At 41.0% G+C, this 21,894-nt stretch overlaps 1 protein-coding gene and 2 long non-coding RNA genes across 4 annotated transcripts in view; 1 reads left to right on the top strand and 2 right to left on the bottom strand.

Annotated features, from left to right (window-relative positions):
• LOC142743181 (uncharacterized) overlaps positions 1–1,432 on the bottom strand; it is a 116,688-nt gene extending 115,256 nt beyond the window's left edge. The window contains exon 1 of the long non-coding RNA XR_012881506.1: positions 1,254–1,432. This is a non-coding gene — a long non-coding RNA (uncharacterized LOC142743181). The remainder of the gene's footprint in view (positions 1–1,253) is intronic.
• LOC142743177 (protein phosphatase 1 regulatory subunit 12B-like) overlaps positions 1–6,106 on the top strand; it is a 168,880-nt gene extending 162,774 nt beyond the window's left edge. For both annotated transcript variants that reach the window (XM_075853674.1, XM_075853675.1), the window contains exon 7: positions 294–6,106. In XM_075853674.1, coding sequence (XP_075709789.1) covers positions 294–380 — 87 coding nt within the window. In that variant the 3' untranslated portion in view covers positions 381–6,106. The remainder of the gene's footprint in view (positions 1–293) is intronic.
• LOC142743180 (uncharacterized) overlaps positions 2,426–21,894 on the bottom strand; it is a 38,050-nt gene continuing 18,581 nt past the window's right edge. Inside the window, exons 2-3 of the long non-coding RNA XR_012881505.1 lie at positions 5,294–5,377; positions 2,426–2,648 (exon numbers count right to left, since the gene is read on the bottom strand). This is a non-coding gene — a long non-coding RNA (uncharacterized LOC142743180). The remainder of the gene's footprint in view (positions 2,649–5,293; positions 5,378–21,894) is intronic.

The following is a 21,894-nucleotide window of genomic DNA, read 5'->3' as shown; positions in this document are numbered from 1 at the left end:
TTTTTACTATATGTTCACGACAGGAGGCATCGAAAGTTACAGAGGCTGCCCACAAGATGCCATAGTGGTCAGTTGGTTGAATGGCTGTAGCTTTAGATCCAAGACACCGCTCTTATGAAGGGGGAAAATTCTGTTGAGCGAGAATATTATGGAGACGTTCACAAAAGTTTACAGAAAAAAAATTAATTGCAATATTCTTCTAGTATTCGTTTTTGCCAAGGAAACTCGATCTGCCTTTAATGTTACAGATCTTGTAAAAATTTAATTGATTGATTTCTACGCTTCTCTTCCAGGTACTCACAGACCTTAAATCTGACAACCAGCGTCTGAAAGATGAAAATGGAGCTTTAATCCGAGTAATAAGCAAACTTTCCAAGTAACACCGTGCATGGGAGTAAAGCAGTTGTAACCATTCCTTAAGACTTTTGCACAGTTTTAAACACCACAATGACTGAAATGCCAGTCCACAATTGACACAAGATGTTTTTTATGCATAGATTTTGTGTATATTTTGAGAACATATTTTAGGTTTTGTTACACAAAGAACATATACAGTATGCACTCTAACTAGGGTTGCTGCCTTTTTAACCAAAAAAATACCGTCCAGGTTTACATAGGTTAAAAAAAGGGTGTAATCTCAGGGGCGTGGCTTCACAGAGTGGGAATTATTTATTATGATTGTTCCCTATGGGGATGTAAGTTCAGGTCAGCGGGATGTCTGGGTGTTTTAATGCGGCCATGATCTTATGGCCGTGATAACGCAATTATGATTATTATTTTTTACAATTAAAAACTATTAAAAATTGTTCACTAAAGCCCTCGAAAAAAATACGTAAAGAGAAATGCAGTGAATTTTTCTCATGATTAGCTCAAACGGCACAAAAAGATATGGTGCTGATAGTGATCAGACTACAGTGGACTTACTTAGTTATGAGTCTGCTGTATTCATGAGGGGTGTGCCCCCCCCCCCCCCACACTGCCTTTACCAATGATTGACGGTTACTATCTATACATACAGATACATGGCTGCCTTCAGTAACTGGTGAGGGAGATGGGGAGCACTACCCTCAAGATTATAGCGGACTCATAACTATATGTCTGCTGTATTCTTTGACAGTCTCCATTAGCCAAACGGCACAATATCTTTTTGTGCTGTTTAAACTAATAGGCGAGTGACCTTTCCCTGCTATATTGGGTTAGGGCAGCATATTCAGGTGGCACTTTAATTCTTCCAAGCCCCCCCCCCCCCTTACCAGAATTTACCAGAAACCAGGATCTTTTTGGTGGAGAGCCAGGATGAATGGTGTGGGATGGAGCTGCTGTGTCCCTCTCACAGGTCAGGGAGGGATATCTTCTCTGCAGGAGGTGAGCGGTGGTGCCATGCACAGAGAACAGCGTAAACTCTTATCATTTATACTTATTACTCTACAGCGTTACCTATGAAGAGTTCGACTTGGATTACCTAATAGTACACGTCAGTGAGCCGGCTCCTCATTGCTCAGAATTCAGGCTCACTGACCTCTACTGATAACAGCCCGTAATCCCGGCCAAACTCTTTATAGAAGACACTGCAGAGCAAGTATAAATCATGACCAGCGTTCTGTGCTTTCGTGTCCAGCGCCCTCTGCTCCCTGCTCTTAGCTAACAGATATTCCTGACATTGGGTGGCAAAGAAATCATGGTGTCCAAAACATCTGTTAGTTTAAAGGCATTTTTACATGGTCATTATTCCTATGTATAAATTACCAGCAGTTAATATTGCTGGGATTAAATTTAATAACGACATTGGCCTTCTGGTATTCATACCGGTTAGCCCAGTGGTTTCAGGCGGTAACCTTAAATGTAACCAATGTGTAGGTTCTCACATTATAATGAAATGGCCGTTTTGCTGGTATGTCCAGTGCACAGCTTTAATAGTCTTAAATACTTTATTTTGGAAATACATTTTGCCATTGTAAAAAAGTTGAATTTTACTGTAATTTATCACTGCACTGTTTTCTATGCAAGGACAAGTTAGGAATCAAATCTGAATATACTAATAGAATGCATGTTGTGTGCTCCAGGCTCCAATCTAGGCTGATTAATGCCATATATCTACAAAGTTATCTAACTTTTTATGTAGACTATATCTTAGGCTTAGTTCACATATCCGTTAGGGCTCTATTCTGATGTTCTGAGTTTTCCGTCCAAATGGAGCCCTGACCGACACAAATGGAAACCATAGGTCTCCGTTTCCATCACCATTGTTTTCAATGGTGATGGATTCGGTGCCAACGACTTCAGTTTGTCTCAGTTGTGCAGGGGTTCCGTCGTTTTGACGGAATTAATAGCGTAGTATGGAGTAACATTAACCATACTTAATAAGGACCATATACTGGCCAAATAACACTTCCAAACAACAAAAAAGGTATAGAGGAACAAAAAACACGGCGCCACATAGTGCAGGTTACCCAGGTAATAAGTAGTAAGATGAGAAAGCTACTACTAACCTGGTAAAGGGTAATAATGGGCAATTAGAAATATATGTGCTGCTGCTGCCAGGACTCCACGCCGGTGATCCGAGGGAAGACCGCAAATAGTATGCTGGGTTGCAGGAAAAGAGTCTCCAAGGGCGCTGCTGCACTGAGTGAGATGTTTCAATACATGAACTGATTAAAATCACGTAAGAGTAAGAGTAATAAAAGGTTAATTTATTGATAATAAGGCTACGCGTTTCAATGCCGCACTGGCATCTTCATCAGGCCATGAAAAAGTATAAAAACTTCACTGCTTAAATAACCATACTATTAGAAAAAAAACCGCCAATGTGACTGGGGGTCAAAGAAAATATACAGTGCTGCGACTACCATACCCTGAAAACTACATACCAACAAACAGTAACCAAATAACAGCACAAAATGTAATCTAATAACGGTGATATACAATTATTAAGTTTTGTGGTGATCACCATTTCACCCTCAGGCACCCCCTTCAGCAAGGGCAATTGAAGTGCCCTCTGCAACTTCAAAGGTTGAACACCCATAGGGTCTGCCTTTAAAGGGAATGTGTCGCTAGAAAAATTATTATTTTTTTTTAGTTAAACAGTGTATAAGTGATTAAACATTGTTCTAATTTTTTTAATTTTTTCACGAGTCAGGAAATATTATAAATTAGATTCTAATTTATAACATTTCCCTGTGCTGGTCACTAGAGGGAGCAATTCCCAAAATTGCAGCATTGGCATGTGGTAAAGCAACCACATTGCTTTATGCTGCAAAATTTGAGAAGACACACTCGCTCTAGCGTCTTCAAACAATCCCCCCTCCTTTATCCTGGCTAGAGCCTGGAGAAAGGAGGGGATTGAATGTTCAAACCTCCTACACTGTGTGCTGCCATTTTTTGAGCGAATACACAGTGTAATAGGCTTACATACAGTGGTAATCACACAGTAAAACACAAACATACACAAACATAACTTACCTGCTCCAGCTGCTGCCTCTGGTCTGTCTGCTCCTAGTGCTTGCTTCCAATCACATGTCCCGAAGCCGCGACTGGAAGTAGTCATCTTACTGTCCGGCCGTGGCTTACGGTCCACAAGTAAATGGCGCGTGATGTCACAGGCTCTCGTTCGCTTTCTCTATGGGGATCTATGTGCCGTATTCCATCTCTGTATGTGTCGTTAATCGACACATACAGAGATGGAAAAAAAAATGGCAGCCCCCATAGAGAAGTAAAAGTTAGAAAAAAAAAAAAGTAAAACACAAACACACAAATAAATAAAATGTATTTTAATAAAACACTAAAAGCAAATTGATATAAAAAAAAAATTTCCGCGACACCTTTCCTTTAACTTTTATCCTCTTTACAGCCATAGGGAGAAAACCGTTTGGGTGTATGCAGCTGACTGTTCGGATGTTGTATAGCTGCTGGTTAGTGCCCGAAATAATGCTAGGATTGAGCAAGAAATTGTCTATCACAGTCTACACTATGAGCTGTTCACATATATGAAGATGGGGTCCAGATGTAGGAAATCCGAAGGGGGGGGGGAAGAGTGGGGTAGGGTTTAGGGCACTCCATATCATTTTTACCAAACTCATCCAGTAAATAAAAAAAAAAAAAGCAAAACCTTAGATATGAGTATGCGTGGAAAAAAATTAAAACTCGTGGCGTTGGAATCCCAATAATGAAGATGGCTCAGAGAAGGGAAATACTTGAATAAACAATTAAGGACCACAGCAACTTAGAGGACCTGTCTGCTCTCCTGACATGTCTGTATTTAATAAATAATTGTGTTGCCCATGAAATAATTCTGGAGCGTCTTTTCTTAGAACTCTGCCATTCCTATGTTATTCCATCAAGAAATTTATAAACAAATTGAAAACTGGGAGTTACCAGTTAGGGTATGTTCACACGCTTAGCTAAAAACGTCTGAAAATACGGAGCTGTTTTTAATCAATCTCGCGTTTTTTATGGCTGTTTTTGGAGCTGTTTTTCTATAGAGTCAATAAAAAACAGCTCAAGAAGTGACATGCACTTCTTTTTCGTGGGTGTTTTTTACGCGGCTGTTTTTCAAAACGGATGCGTAAAAGAAACGCTTTATCGGAACAGAACGCCGTTTTTCCCATTGAAATCAATGGGTAGCTGTTTGGTGGCGTTCTGCTTCCGATTTTTTGGGCCGTGTGAACATACCCTTAGAAGTTTGTCCCTACACAGACGGACACTATCCAATTGGTGGAGACTGTGGGACACGCCCCTTTGAAAAGGGGAATGGTAAAACCCAGTTAAATTTCCAGGAGGAATAACAGAGAAATGGCTCAACGCAGAGTTCTAATAATATATGCTCTAAAATTATTATTTCTAGAGAATACAAGTATTTACTAAAACAGACCTGTCGAGAGAGGTGACAGGACCTTTTTAATTATATAATACATTACATAAATTTCGCAAATAAAATGTTGGGGCACCCAGATTTGTTAGTAAACACATACAAGACCACTTTAGAACTAGTGCGCTGATTACACAAACGTCTCAGGGTATGTTGACACGGCATATTTTCAGCCGTTTTTTTCTGGCGGGGTGTTTTTTTATGCGGCAGTTTCTTGAGCTATTTTTGGGGCCGTTTTTCATTGACTCTAGAATAACCGCTCCAAAAACGGCTGCAAAAAACGGGAGTTTGCTTGAAAAACATCTGAAATTCAGTAGCTGTTTTCCCTCAAACAGCTCCGTATTTTCAGACGTTTTTTTATTAAGCGTGTGAACATACCCTCACTATTCATGTATTAAAACATAAATAAAAATTAACTTCATTGTTTACCAGGCATTGAGCTGTATGTTTTGTATTTTCTGTCTTCAGCTCGCTCCTATTCAAGTGAAGGAAGCCAGCGCAGTACTTCACTTCCTATATGGCAAACAGATACATGTGACTAAGAAGAAATAACCAAAGAGTAGGCATAGGGTTGGATCTCAGAATAATTAAATTGATTTAACATTTACTCACATGCTCTTCTACAGCTGTCAACAAATTCAGTTGTATAGAGCAGTGTTTATGATGACAACTAAAAATGCATCTAACGCCTCACTTATATTCCCCCTGCTTGTTCCTATGAATTAAAACACTTATTCTAGAAATCAATTGCACGTCTGTCTAAGGCCAGTTTAAGACAGCCAAAACAAGGCGCATTTTCACGTATGTGGTCTTGCAAGGCTTGGACCCTCTGCAGCTCTATTGTACTGAACTTAGATTACCCTAGAACCCTATAGTGATCTAAGTTATGTTTTAGAGGCCTAGCCAGTCGGAGAAGATAGGGGCCCGGGCCCATTTACGTGTTGGGACCCACCTATGTGGTGCAGCACTGGCCCCCTTCGCCACACTAAATCTGACTGTACTTATTTCTTTATTGAGCTCCTTCCTTACATAGCACGGCATGTGTATCTTGAATTCTCCTCCTCTCTGGTTCCTTTGGTGTTCTGAGGTGCCTAAGTGGAGCTCGTTAAAGTAGTACAGTCGGCCTACAGAGCGGAGAATTATTACCTTGTGGGGGGGCACAAAGAAGTTATTACATTGTAGGGAGAATAAGGGCATGTGCACACGGTAGCAGGCTTTTACGTCTGAAATGACAGACTGTTTTCAGGAGAAAACGGCTGCCTCGTTTCAGACGTAAAAGCTCCTCCTCGCATTTTGCAAGGCTTCTCTGACATCCGTAAATTTTGAGCTGTGCTTCATTGAGTTCAATGAAGAACGGTTCAAATTACGTCTGAAAGAAGTGTCCTGCATATAATGTATATAAGTGTCCTGCACTTCTTTTAACGAGGCTGTATTTTTACGCGTCGTCGTTTTACAGCTGTCAAACGACGACGCGTAAATGACAGGTTGTCTGCACAGTACGTCGGCAAACCCATTCAAATGAATGGGCAGATGTTTGCCGACATATTGTAGCATAATACGCCTCGTTTACGTCTGAAAATAGGTCGTGTGAACCCAGCCTCAAGGGGAAATTGCTATGTGTAAGAATACATAGGGGGCAGCTATCACTCTGTGGGCGCACAACCTGAGTATTATTACTGTGTGGGGGCACAAAGGGCACTATTAGGGTATGTACATACAAAATAAAAAACGTCTCAAAATACGGAGTTATTTTCAAGGGAAAACCGCTTCTGATTTCAGATGGTTTTTAATCAAAGTCGCGTTTTTCGCTGTGTTTTTAATGGCTGTTTTTCAAGCTGTCTTTCTATATAGTCTATGAAAAACTGCTCCAAAAACCGCTGAAGAAGTGACATGCACTTCTTTTTCGCAGCCTTTCTTTTACGCAACTGTTTAAAAAAAACAGCCATGTAAAAAACGCCCCATCGGAACAGAACGCCGTTTTTTCCCATTGAAATCAATGGACAGATGTTTGGAGGCGTTCTGCTCCCAATTTTTGAGCCGTTTTTCGGGATGTTTATGGCCCGGAAAAAAGTCTGAAAACACTCCGTGTGAACATACCCTTAGGCTGGGTTCACACGACCTATTTTCAGGCGTAAAAGAGGCGTATTATGCCTCGTTTTACGCCTGAAAATAGGGCTACAATACGTCGGCAAACATCTGCCCATTCATTTGAATGGGTTTGCCGACGTATTGTGCAGACGACCTGTAATTTATGCGTCGTCGTTTGACAGCTGTCAAAAGACGACGCGTAAATGGACTGCCTCGGCAAAGAAGTGCAGGGCACTTCTTTGCCACGTAATTTGAGCTGTTCTTCATTGTACTCAAGGAAGCACAGCTCAAGATTTACGAGCGTCTCAGACGCCTCGCAAAATGCGAGGAGGAGCATTTACGTGTGAAACGAGGCAGATGTTTTCTCTTGAAAACAGTCTGGCTTTTCACACGTAAATGACAGCTAGCGTGTGCACATACCCTTACTGTGGGCCGCAGCTATGAAGGGAAGTTTCACCAGGGGGACCAGATGAATATTTGCACCAGGGCCCATGAGCCATTAGATACAGCACTGTTAGGTTTAGTAAAACTAAGTGGGCAGGTCTTGTGGCTGTGATATTGCTGTCCTAATAATGGCATTTCAGCTTTGCATTTACTTTCTGATTTAACCTGAAATGCATGTGAAGTCTACATCTGTTCAGATAGTCTTATAGTACATTCCATTCAGTACCAGCATTCCTGTTAGCAAACCATTACCTACACAGTCGAGTCACATTATTATGACCGCCAGCTAATATCCAGTGTAACCTCTGTGTGCAGCACGGACAGCAGCTAGACGGGCTGGGAGTGACTCAATAAGGTGCTGGTAGGTTGTCTCAGGTATCTGGAGCCGTGCTGACTGCAGTGCATCCCACATTTGCTGGGAGGTGTGGGGGGGGGGGGGAGGATCCATAGAGCAAACCTGACGATCGAGGTGGTCCCATGGATGGTCAATTGGGTTCAAGTCCGGCGAATTAGGGGGCCAGGGAACTACTTGGAAGCCTTGATCATGCTCTTCCAACCACTGCCAGACATTTCTAGCCGTGTGACATGTCGCATTGTCTTGCTGGAAGATTCCATCTGCCCCAAGGAAGACTTAATCTGCAACAATGGATTCATACCCAAACCCGTTCTAAATGCCTTCCACATGGATGAGTGGGCCCAGAGAATGCCATGAAAAAATTCCCCAGACCATAACGCTGCCGCTACCAGCTTGTGTCCTTCCAACAATGGTTGCATGTTGTTTGTTCTCTGATATTTCTCGCCTGACACGCCAATGTCCATTCGTTCAATGAAGCAGAAAACGTGACTGGAGAAGGCAACCCTTTGCCAATCATCAGTGCTCCAATTCCAATACGGCCGTGCAAATTGAAGCTTTTTTTTCTGATACACCTTTGTTAGCATAGAAGCAGAGACCATCCATCTGCTCCGGAGCCCCATACGCAGTAGGGTTCGCTGAACTGTTTTAGACACACATCTGGTAGCCCCCTGTTGGATTTTTACAGTGAGCTGCTTCTCTGTAGCGTGTCGTTTGGTCCTCGCTCACCTTTGTAGCCGACGTTCACCTCACATCAATGGCACGTGGTGCTCCGCAGTTTCCACATCGCTTATTCCCAATGGTGCAAAATTTGTCCACTAACGATACACTTTCACCCCAGCAACATGCAAACAGTTCACAAACTGCGCTGTTTGAGAAATACTGCCGCCCGAAAGCCAATCATCCGTTTTTGCAACTCTGATAAATCGCCCCTTTTACCCATGGCAAGAATGAGTGATGTGTGTTCAGACAGCCTATCACACACCTTTTATACCCACCAATCTAGCCCATGACACATCACTTCATGGGCTACGTGCTGCCAACGTCAAAAGTAGGAGGTGGTCATAATAATGTGACTCGACTGTGTATATATGCAGATACACAGTATTGTTGTTAGCAGAAATTTACAGTAGTGAACACACAATTAAAATAGTTTACATACATGTTGGTTTTGCTGTTTTAATATATTGAACCATGAAATAAATGTGGGTGACGTTCTTTAGGGTTTAGAAAACTTGTTTACCAAAATTATGTTTTTTGTTAGCACACACTATCCACAACAAAAATGAAAGTGAACCTCTACTTTTGCATTACATTACAAAACATATTAGTGAAAGGCATTAAATACAGTTTATCAGTATAATGGCATTATTGTAACCCCATCCTTTTAGTTGCAGGAGCGATATAGCAATACAGCATGACTGCCTGACAATAATAATCGTAATGTGACATACTCAGTAATTTCCTAATATATACTGCAAGGTTTCTCAAAAGTGTAGGTACGTAAAGGGCTGGCTTTAGGTTGGAATGCGCCCTGTGCGGGACTCTATTGCTGCCCTCCCCAAACCATAAATTTACCACATTTATAGAAACGCCCATACTGGAACATAAATACTGCATATACATAAAGACACATATTTAGACAAACAGGCAAATATATATACACACATCCTGGAATTTATACATACATAAAGGTAAATATATAGATATACCGACAAAATATATACACACACAGGCACATACAGTGAAGGAAATAAGTATTTGATCCCTTGCTGATTTTGTAAGTTTGCCCACTGTCAAAGTCATGAACAGTCTAGAATTTTTAGGCTAGGTTAATTTTACCAGTGAGAGATAGATTATATAAAAAAATAAATAAGTATTTGATCCCTTTGGCAAACAAGACTTAATACTTGGTGGCAAAACCCTTGTTGGCAAGCACAGCAGTCAGACGTTTTTTGTAGTTGATGATGAGGTTTGCACACATGTTAGATGGAATTTTGGCCCACTCCTCTTTGCAGATCATCTGTAAATCATTAAGATTTCGAGGCTGTCGCTTGGCAACTCGGATCTTCAGCTCCCTCCATAAGTTTTCGATGGGATTAAGGTCTGGAGACTGGCTAGGCGACTCCATGACCTTAATGTGCTTCTTTTTGAGCCACTCCTTTGTTGCCTTGGCTGTATGTTTCGGGTCATTGTCGTGCTGGAAGACCCAGCCATGAGCCATTTTTAATGTCCTGGTGGAGGGAAGGAGGTTGTCCCTCAGGATTTGAAGGTACATGGCTCCATCCATTCTCCCATTGATGCGGTGAAGTAGTCCTGTGCCCTTAGCAGAGAAACACCCCCAAAACATAATGTTTCCACCTCCATGCTTGACAGTGGGGACGGTGTTCTTTGGGTCATAGGCAGCATTTCTCTTCCTCCAAACACGGCGAGTTGAGTTAATGCCAAAGAGCTCAATTTTAGTCTCATCTGACCACAGCACATTCTCCCAATCACTCTCAGAATCATCCAGATGTTCATTTGCAAACTTCAGACGGGCCTGTACATGTGCCTTCTTGAGCAGGGGGACCTTGCGGGCACTGCAGGATTTTAATCCATTACGGCGTAATGTGTTACCAATGGTTTTCTTGGTGACTGTGGTCCCAGCTGCCTTGAGATCATTAACAAGTTCCCCCCGTGTAGTTTTCGGCTGAGCTCTCACCTTCCTCAGGATCAAGGATACCCCACGAGGTGAGATTTTGCATGGAGCCCCAGATCGATGTCGATTGACAGTCATTTTGTATGTTTTCCATTTTATTACTATTGCACCAACAGTTGTCTCCTTCTCACCCAGCGTCTTACTTATGGTTTTGTAGCCCAATCCAGCCTTGTGCAGGTCTATGATCTTGTCCCTGACATCCTTAGAAAGCTCTTTGGTCTTGCCCATGTTGTAGAGGTTAGAGTCAGACTGATTAATTGAGTCTGTGGACAGGAGTCTTTTATACAGGTGACCATGTAAGACAGCTGTCTTTAATGCAGGCACCAAGTTGATTTGGAGCGTGTAACTGGTCTGGAGGAGGCTGAACTCTTAATGGTTGGTAGGGGATCAAATACTTATTTCTCTGTGCACAATGCAAATAAATATATATATAATATATGTGATTTTCTGGTTTTTTATTTAATATAATCTATCTCTCACTGGTAAAATTAACCTAGCCTAAAAATTCTAGACTGTTCATGACTTTGACAGTGGGCAAACTTACAAAATCAGCAAGGGATCAAATACTTATTTCCTTCACTGTAAATACATTGACCGGAACAAAGACATAAAGGCACATATATACAAGCACAAAGACACATTCACGTACAGACCCATGTATACCCACACCGACACACATATATACACAGTACAGATGACGCAGTAAATGTTAGCTGCAGTCCTATGTAACACCAAAATTAACACAGTGATGACTCTCTAAGTACAGTTTATTTAGTGGGTATATGCAATCCTATGTAACACCACAGATAAAACTATAACTGAACACAGATCGCACACCTCTAAGCCTGCTCTGGGTGCATAATATGTATTATGGGCAAATGTAAGAGTGTATATGATATTTGATTTCTTCAAAAAAATATTGTTTTTTCACTTTAAAACATGATTATGTCATGTGAGGGTTTAATAACACATTCACCAATAAATTTTATTTTGCTTTTTGGTGCTTTGATGCTGATTTTAATTTATGTCGGGATGTGGGCATTGATGTGAATGGTGACCAGGGAATCTGCAGCAACTAGAAGTTTCTTTTTTTTTTTCATCCATGACAGGCAAAGTTTTGCCCTTTGAAATCAAAGTGTTCACAAACCTCTATTTTGGTTTTGATATAGATCAAAGCAAAACAGTCATGGGAATCACATTATAAACAACAGGTACTCTACCCGGCACGACTTCTCCCGGCCACATCTCATTGCTGCAGAGTATTCCGCCAATCTCTTTGACTCCTCATTTTTGCAGCACATCCTTACTCTCTATACTAACACAAAATACTCATAGTGCCATACACTGTGCTTCTAAATATAAAATAGTGCTACACACACTGGCCCCAGATTGTTAGGGTGGCACACACTGTGCCCCCCAAATGCCCTACACACTGCCTCCTGAATATAATAGTGCTACACACTTTGCTCCTGAATATAATAGTGTCACACACTGTGCCCTCTGAATATTAAAGTGACACGCTGTGCCTCCTGAATATTAGGGTGCCACACACACACACACACACACACACACACTGTGCCCCTAAATATAGCAGTGCTACTCACTGCCTCTAAATAAGTTTTGAAACACTGTGCCCCTAAATATATTAGCACCACACACTGTGCCCCCTAAATATAATAGTGCCACCCACTTTACCCTCTAAACATAATAGTGCTACACACTGTTCCCTTTGAATATAATAGTATTACACACTGCTCTCTGAATATTATAGCATTCCACTTTGCCACTTGAATATAATAGCACCACATACTGTGCCACTTGATTAACCCCTTAATGACAGCCTATACGTGTTTTCACGGCGGCCATTCACGGTACTTATGCCAGATCTCCGCCTATCACGGCGGCGCTTTGGCATAAGATAGCACCCCCGGGAGGCGATTAAACTCAGTGTACTCTGCCACGGAGGTAGCTGAGGCCTCGAAGCACAGACCGAGGACCGTTTTGTCTGATGCCTGGTCCGTGATCGCCATTATTCATCGAATAACGGCGATTGCTGTAAAAACAGCGGCGATTAGTTCTCTCCTCTGACAGAATATATTCTGTGAGAGAAGGGAGAAATGGTCAAAATAAGGGCCAGCACCACCTATTAGACCCCAGATCACTCCGCCCCCGTACCTGATCATCAAGATGACGTCACTGACTTTCACGTCAAAATGACAACACTACGTAGGCAGTGTAATGTGTTCTAGCAGTATAGGAAAAAAATTAACACGTTAAAAAAAGTACACATATTTGGTATCACCGCATTCGTAACAACCCTAACTATAAAACTATAATATTCTTTTTCCCGCACGATGAACACTGCAAAAAAATAAGTAAAAAAACAATGGTAGAATCACTATTTCATCAAAAAGTCGCATGTATGCCAACATAGTACCAATAAAAACAACAACCCGTCCCGCAAAAAACAATCCCTTACACAGCTTTTTTGACTGAAAAATAAAAAAGTTATGGCTCTCAGAATATGGTGACAAAAAAAAAATTATTTTATAAATAAGTGATTTTATTGCGCAAACGCTGCACAACATAAAGAAACGATATACATATGGTATTGCCGTAATCGTACCGACCCGCAGAATAAAGTAAAATGGTCATTTATAGCCCAGGGTGAACGCCGTAAAGAAAAAAGAATAAAATACATGGTCAGAATTTATGGTTTTTGGCCACCTTGCTTGGCAAAAAATGGAATAAAAAGTGATAAAAAAAATCGCATGTACCCCAAAATGGTACCAATGAAAACTACAAGTTGTCCCACAACAAATAAGCCCTCACACAGCTCCGGTGAAGAAAAAATAAAGAAGTTCTTGCTCTCAGAATATGTAGATGCAAAATGTGCAGTGTTCCAAAAGCAGTTAAGATTGGGCACCATTTATCAGTGCGACACTGGCCACATATCTGCGGATTATTATTTATTTACCCCATTATTATACCCTCTTATTATGCCCTGATGTTCTCCGCACAGATTACATATGCCCCGACATTATAAACTGAAATACCAGCAAAACACCAAACAGAACTTACTACCAAGCTAAATCTGCGCTACCTCCCTTCTGAGCCCTACAGCGTGCCCAAACAGCAGGATACGTCTGCAGATATGGCAACCGGAGAACCCAGTTAATATTTTATGAGGTATTTGTCTTCAGTGGCACAAACTGGACATAACATATAGTGCACTAAAATGGCATATCAGTGGAAAATTGCAATTTTAACTTTGCACCAGACGCTGCGCATTAACCCCTTCGCGCACCACGACTTAATAGCATGTCGTGGTGTGGGGGGTGATATATGGAGCAGGCTCACGTGGTGAGCCCGCTCCGTACACTGCGGGTGTCAGCTGTGTATTACAGCTGACACCCGGGACTAACGGACAGGAACAGCAATCGCGCTGTTACAGGAGCCTGTAAAAATGACAATATACTGCAATACATTAGTATTGCAGTGTATTGTACAAGCTATCTACTGATTGCTAGTTCAAGTCCCCTAGGGGGACTAATAAAATGTGTAAAAACAAAAGTTAATTATTATTAGTGAAAAAATGTAGTAAATATTTAAAGTCCAAAAAAAAAAATGTCTAATTTTTTTTCTCTAATGTAATGTAAAAAAAAATACACAAAATTGGTATCGCTGTGTCTGTAAAAATCCAAACTATTACAATATACCATTATTTAACTCACACGGTGAACGCCATGAAAAAGAAAGAATTTAAAACTGCAAAATTGCTGTTTTTTGGTCACATTTGTAACGACCAAAAAATGGAATAAAAAGTGCTCAAAACGTTGTATGTACCAAAAAATGGTACCAATAAAAACTACAACTCGTTCCGCAATAAGCCCTTACACCACTCTATTGACGAAAAATTCCTTAAGTGATGTAGTTTCCCAAATGGGTTCACTTTTGTGTGGTTTCCATTGCTTTTGTCTCTCAGGGGGTTTGCAAATTCTACATGTCACCTAAAAACCATTTCAGCTAAATTTGAGCTCCAATAGCCAAATAGCGCTCCTTCCCTTCTAAGCCCCGCTGTGGGTACAATTAGCAGTTTATTACCACATATGGCATATTTACGTAATCGGGAGAGATTGTTTTACAAAAGTTGGGGTGCTTTTTCTCCTTTATTCCTTGTAAAAATTAAAAACGTCTACGTTTTTTCAGAAAAAAAGTCGATTTTTACCTTTACAGACTAATTCCAATGAATTCAGTAAAACAACTGTGGAGTCAAAATGCTAACTTTACCCCTAGAAAAATTCCTTGAGGGGTGTAGTTTCCAAAATGGGGTCACTTTTGGGGGTTTCCACTGTTTTGGTCCCTCTAGTCCAAAATCCAAATGGTGCTCTCTGTTCTGAGCCCTGCTGTGGGTCCAAACAGCATTTTATTACCACATATGGGGTATTGCTATAATTGGGAGAAATTGCTTTACATATGTTGGAGTGTTTTTTCTCCTTAATTCCTTGTAAAAAATTTAAAAAAATACTTTTTTTTCAGAAAAAAAGTAGATTTTCATCTTCACATACTAATTCAAATAAATTTAGCAAAAAAAACTGTGGGTTCAAAATGCTAAGTATAGCCCTAGATAAATTCCTTGAGGGGTGTAGTTTCCAAAATGGGGTCACTTTTGGAGGGTCTTTACTGTTTTGGCACCACAAGACCTCTTCAAACCTGACATGGTGCCTAAAATATATTATAAATAAAGGAGGCCCCAAAATCCACTAGGTGCGCCTTTGTTTCTGAGGCCTGTGTTTCAGTCCATTAGCACGCTAAGGCCACATGTGGGATATTTCTAAAAACGACAGAATCTGGGCAATAAATATTGCATTTCTCAGGTAAAACCTTCTGTGGTACAGAAACAAATGTAGTACAAATTAATTTTGGCAAAAAAAAAAAATTTAATTTGTACATTTCACCTCTAGTTTGCTTTAATTCCTGTGAAAAGCCTAAAGGGTTAAAACACTTTCTGAATGCTGTTTTGAATACTTTGAGGGGTGCAATTTTCAAAATGGGGTGATTTATGGGGACTTTCTAATATATAAGGCCCCCAAAGCCACTTCAGAACTGAACTGGTCCCTGAAAAATAGCCTTTTGAAATTTTCTTGAAAATATGAGAAATTGCTGCTAAAGTTCTAAGCCTTGTAACGTCCTAGAAAAATAAAATGTTCAAAAAATGATGCAAACATAAAGTAGACATATGGGAAATGTTAACTAGTAACTGTTTTGTGTGGTATTACTATCTGTTTTACAAGCAGATACATTTAAATTTACAAAAATTATAATTTTTGCAAATTTTCTCCAAATCTTTTTTTTTACCAAAAAATATTTTAATTTATCGACCAAATTCTTTCACTAACATAGTACAATATGTCACTAGAAACAATCTCAAAATCACTTGGATAGGTAAAAACATTCCAAAGTTATTACCACATTAAGTGACACATGTCAGATTTGAAAAATCGGCTTCGTCCTGAAGGCCAAAACAGCCTCAGTCCTGAAGGGGTTAAAACAGGCGTGAGTCAAATTTATTTATTTTTATTTATTCTACCTTGCTACGCCCCATACAGCTAGTAGCTTGCGTAGATTTTCACTATAATTTCAGCCAGTTTTCTGGCTGTGGGCAAGCTCCCTTTCCCCGACACCGCGCCTCCTATCCACAAACTTGCGAGAGTTCTACAAAAACATCAAAAGCCGCAATTTGCGCCGGAAATTGCAAGTTATAGGCCCTTTTGTGATTTTTCTACGCTGGCGTAGAAAGGTCGATAAATGACCCACTACACTTTTTCCAGAATGGTGCCATTAAAAAATACAACTCATCCCGCAAAAAACAAGTCCACATACAGTTAACTTGACGAAAAAATAGAAAAGTTATAGCTCTTTGAATTAAACTAAAAAAAATTGTCTGGTAATTAATAAACACCTATCCTCTGAAAAGGTCATCAGTATGAAAAATCGCCCCGTGCCCGGAAACCCCTTTTGATACTGATTGGTGGGGGTCCTGCACCCTGACCCCGTACCAATCAGCTGTCTCCGTCATATGGACATTTTCCAGGCACTACTATAGGTTTTAATAGGCCTTGAAGTGCCAAAACATAAGAAACACCACCAAAAATACCAGAATCTGGAAACTACATCCCCAATGAATTCATCCAGAGGTGCAGTGAGCCTTCTGACCCCACAGGTGTTGTAGATTTTATTCAAATTGAGTCGTGAAAATGAAAAAATGGTAACTTTTTCTAATAAAATGTAGTTTTAGCTCAAAATGTTTAATTTTCACAATCCCCACATGTGGTCATAATCTGCTGTTGGGGCACACATCAGGGATCAGAATGGAAGGACCGCCATATGAGTATTGGAGCACAAATTTTTCTGGATTGGTTTCTGGGCACCATGTTGCATTTTCAGAGCACCTTGGGTAACAGTACAGTGGAAACCCTCAGAGAAGTGGCTCCATTTTGGAAACTACATCCCTTAAAGGAATTCATCTAGGGGTATAGTGAGCATTTTGACCCCTTTAGTTTTTTTGCTGAATTGATTAGAACTGGGCTGTAAAAATGAAATCTGATTTTTTTTCCCCAATAGGATGTAGTTTCAGCTCAAAATGTTTCCTTTTCACAAGGAATAAAGAAGCTCCAAAACATGCCTCAAAAAAACGTTTTCAGCTACAAAAAACAGCTGAAAATAAGAGGCTGTTTTCCCTTGAAATCAGCTCCATAATTTCCAGCCATTTTTAATTTTGTGTGTGAACATACCTGTTAAAGGAGGCTTTTGACTATCTGTATTATCTCCCTTTACTCCGTTCCTAGTCCTTTACCTCTGTTTCCTATATAGTCCGCCTACTTTGTATTGTTCACAATGTGCACACACTCCAGTCCTTTACACACCACAGGAGTAACATACAACCCTCCCAGATACTTAAAGTGTAACTAAACGTTCGATCAACTTTTTATTTTCTAGCAGCATGTGTAATATAAATATGTTTTGTAATATACTTTATTAATGAATTTGGGCTCCTTTTTGTGTTATATGTGATTTAAATGGCCACTCTGACACTTTTTTCTACCACATTTTATTTCTTGTATTTCTCCTGTTGCCAGCAGAAATCCATACACAGTTTGAATGTATCAGTGTACGAATTCTGCTGCCTAGGAGTACGGGTGGGTGGTGGCCCCATCCTGACGTCAGATGTGCACGCCCCAATCGTGACGTAAGGAAGGTCTCTCTGCCTCTATACACTACACAGTTCTCTAGCAGCAGAGCGCATGGAAGAGACTGTGTGCAATGGTCTCTGTGCCTGCATGATTCTACCCCTTCTCTCCGGCAAAGAGTCTCAGGACACTGTAATGTGAGCTGCTAATTAGCATCAGATAAGACTAGGATTGCTCCGTCCGTCCGTCCCCCCATATCACCCTGCTGTCCTGTCTTATCTTCCCTGCACTTGCCAGGGAAAGTGAAAAGAAAAACTCTGTGCAGAGATATTTACATCTCTGTATATAATGTGTTGTGCTGTGCATAGCTCAGTGCTCGCTCACAGTATTATATCTCATTGCACGTTCACAGTAGTGTAGTGATCACCTCAGATTTCACTGCCCATGAAAGATACAGACAAATCGTAACATCACACACAGTAAGACACACCCCTAGCAACTGGCCAGAATCAGGAAGTGTGAGAAAATAGATGTGGACGGTTCCACAAGAAAAAAAGCTGCAAAAAAGGTACTTTGAAGTGAAAAAAATTGCTAGGAGTCATGTATTCACATAGAGGGACATAATAGCAGTTTAAATTGATTGATTTTTTGCGAAAGTTTAGCTACGCTTTAAATATATAAAAATACTTTACTCACAACATAGAAGTGACAAATCAATATACATTACATCAAGATACAATACATTACATAGACAACACAACCACACACAGCTGCCTCCTTTTCCTACCTTCCCTGGGCACTTTGCACATGTGACTAGTAATGTGTATGTATATATAATATAAATCCAGGTACCATCCTTATACGGTCTCCTGGTACTACAACTACAACCAAAGCCACATACACCGCCTGACCATGTACATATAGAGACTCATGCATAAACAGCATATATATATATATATATATATATATATATATATATATATATATATAAAATGAGAAAAAGAATAAAGCAGCACAGCAACAGCAGTGGGTGCAGGCCTCCTAGGTTGAGGCTAGGAACCCTTGTTTATGAAATCCCAAAAAATGAAGAGGCAGCACTCTAAGGAAATTGGTGAAAAAAAGTGGTGTGTTTATTCACCCCAGGCAGGCAACGTTTCGAGCCGTCTCTATGGGATCTTTGGCTTGACACATATGATATAACTTAGCTTGCTCCTGATGTTAAGTGCTGATCGTCCAGGGCTGGCAGGAAAAGAGAAAGCGACCCAGAACTTCACATGGCCTATATGTTCCTATCCCTGAATCCACCCATTCCATTGACTCCGCCTTATGACCACCCATATACCTGTACAGTATAGGTAAATCTACTCCCAGTATGCTCAGCTGTCTCCACATCCAGTTTACAATGGCTCCTTCCTGTACTGAATTACTGCATTGTAATGCTAATAAGGCAGTAGATAAGAATCTATGACCAAATGGCTTCTGAGCATACTGCCACCTCAATGGGAGGACACCACTGAATAAGTGTATATACTATATCTATTTACCAGGTATATTTTATGTTGTCATAAGACAGAGTGTCTTGATGGGAACAATATTCTCCTGTAACAATACCCTAAATCTTGCTTGTGCTCCTCATCTCCTCACTAAAAAAAATTGTTAAAAAAAGTTGTCTTTGGTTGGAATAGGGGGTGATCTGCATTCGTAGACTACAATGATGTGGAAAATTTGTGACTGAAAAATCCAGTTGGGATAAGAGGTATTTTCGAAGGGGTGCTGGTATGGGGAGGGTTTCACTGTACTTCTATAGGACTTCACTGGTTGCCTCAAGCTCTATCTCCGTTGATCTAATATCTGGTGCCTATCATATTCCAGCTCTAAAATGAGGTATTCAATCATGACAGACAATTTTTTTAAATGAAGCTGGCCTGGCATAAAGCTTCTGAAATGCCTGACAAATTGATGCAGCAGCAATGTAGTCTTACATGCTGGTTATTTTAAATAAATTCCACTAAAGCAAGGGCCACTATTTGCAGTTTTACACTCTGACTGCTAAAGGAGGGTGCCGAGTGGGGACACGCTCTTTGATGTTACTGTGCCCTAATAGGACATATTAAAAGGGGTTGTCTCACTGAGGCAACCTATTTAAAAATCTCCCATCTGTAAAACACAGAGGTGTTTTCTCTCAGTTTGAGCAGGTCTCACATTATGACTGTGGTCAGCCACATTGAACCGCTTAAAATATGGGCTTCACTAGTTACGATCTACTTTGACCTCTACAGATTTTCCTGAGGCTGCATGCTTCCATTTGTCCTACTCAATGAAAAACAGTTACCTGCAAGAAAACTTATCTGCCAGAAACAAGTAACTCGACATCTCCTTTCTTGGGGTCTATAAGAGGGCCCACAGTAACAATCACTTTTAGGACACAGATAGACAATCTTTGAGGTGAAAAAACCTTTGGCCCGTTCAATGCTTTATTGCAAATTTGCATGTTTGTGAATAATTTCCTGTCAGAAGTCAGTATTGTTGGGGTACAGGTGCCGAAGCCCTCTCCGATCTTTGTAGTACAGACGATACAGCGATCTTTTAGGTGCTGTGCTCTTTTGGCTCTCAGTTGGTTCATCTGAGCAATATGAAGTTGATGAATATGGCATTTACCGGAAGCTTGTGGATGTTCTAAAGTCTGTGTAGAAGAAAGTGGTAGAAAAGCAGAATCCTCCACATGGATTGACAGCTCCATAAAGGGTCTGAATGCTGATGCATGAAACATGAAGGATGACCCCCATATGTAGATGCACTATTGTAGACAATCCCAAAATCTACACAGATTCAGACTAGAAGTGGTTCTCCAGGTATTGCAAAACTACAACTCCCAGCATGCAAAACAGTTTGGAAACTACAGAAACTTCTCATCCTGCTGCCCCCTTAACCGGTGTCTTAGTGCTGCAAAAATGGTACAACACAGAAATAGTGCATAAATACAACAGTGACGAACAGCTATTACCTGATGTTGTAATATGCCTCGTAACTGGCCCCATACAGCAATAGTGCCCACCTTTGGCCAAACACAGTTGTACTCTCTCTTTATACCCCATACACTTTCATAGTGTCCTCTCTGTACGGCACACAGTATTGCGCCCACACAGTGATGATGTCCCCTTAGTTCCCCACTCAAAGTAATAATGCCCATAGTGCCCCTCACACTGTAAGGATGCCACCTTAGTGCCCCTCATGCAGTAATAATGCCCACATAGTACTCCTTCACAATTGAAATGCCCCTTTAGTACCCACAGAGTAGTGAAGCCCTCTTAGTGCCCTGCACCATATGGTGCCTCCTTAGTGCCTCCCCACACAGTATGATGCTCCCTTAGTGCCCACACACAGTAGTGTTGACCTCCTAATTTCCCCACATAGTAGTGATGCACCCTTTGTTTCACCATACAGTAGTGATGTCACTTTAATGCCCCCACACAGTATGATGCCCCCTTAGTACTTCCACTCACAGAAATAGTGCCCCTTAAAGGGAATGTGTTGCCAGCAAAACATGTTATTTTTTTTTAATTAAACATTTAGTGTGTAGGTGATTAAACATTGTTCAAATTTTTTTTATTTTTTTCACGAGTCAGGAAATATTATAAATTAGATTCTAATTTATAATATTTCCCATTGCTGGTCACTAGATGGAGCTATTCCCAAAATTGCAGCATTGCATGTGGTAAAGCAACCACATTGCTTTTTGCTGCAAAATTGGGAAAAAAGCACTCGCTCTAGTGAGCTCTGAGAATCCCCCCCCCCTCCTTTATCCTGGCTAGTGCCGGGATAAACGAGGGGATTGAACGGTCTAACCTCCTACACTGTGTGTCGCCATTTTTTGAGCTACCACGCAGTGTAGTAGGTTTACATACAGTAGTAAACACACACAAACACGAACATACATAGAAATCTCTTACCTGCTCCTGCCGCCGCGGCTCCCTCCGGCCCGTCCGCTCCGTCTGCTGCTCCGTCTGCTGCCGCTGGTCCAAGTGCACAAGTCCGGAAGCCGCGACCGGAAGTAGTAATCTTACTGTCCGGCTGCGACTTCCGGTCCACAGGAAAATGGCGCCGGACGGCGCCCATTTCAAATTGGACTGTGTGGGAGCGGCGCATGCGCAGTTCCCACACAGACGGCGTACACAGAAGTGGATGGGACGGGAACCGTTCGCAGTCCCTATGGGACTGTGGCAGCCGTATTCCATGTCTGTATGTGTCGTTAATCGAC

The sequence above is a fragment of the Rhinoderma darwinii genome, chromosome 2 (assembly GCF_050947455.1).
Source record: "Rhinoderma darwinii isolate aRhiDar2 chromosome 2, aRhiDar2.hap1, whole genome shotgun sequence".
Lineage (NCBI taxonomy): Eukaryota > Metazoa > Chordata > Amphibia > Anura > Rhinodermatidae > Rhinoderma > Rhinoderma darwinii.
The sequence above is the reverse complement of the archived record's forward strand: the minus strand, read 5'-3'. Positions and strand labels throughout refer to the sequence as shown.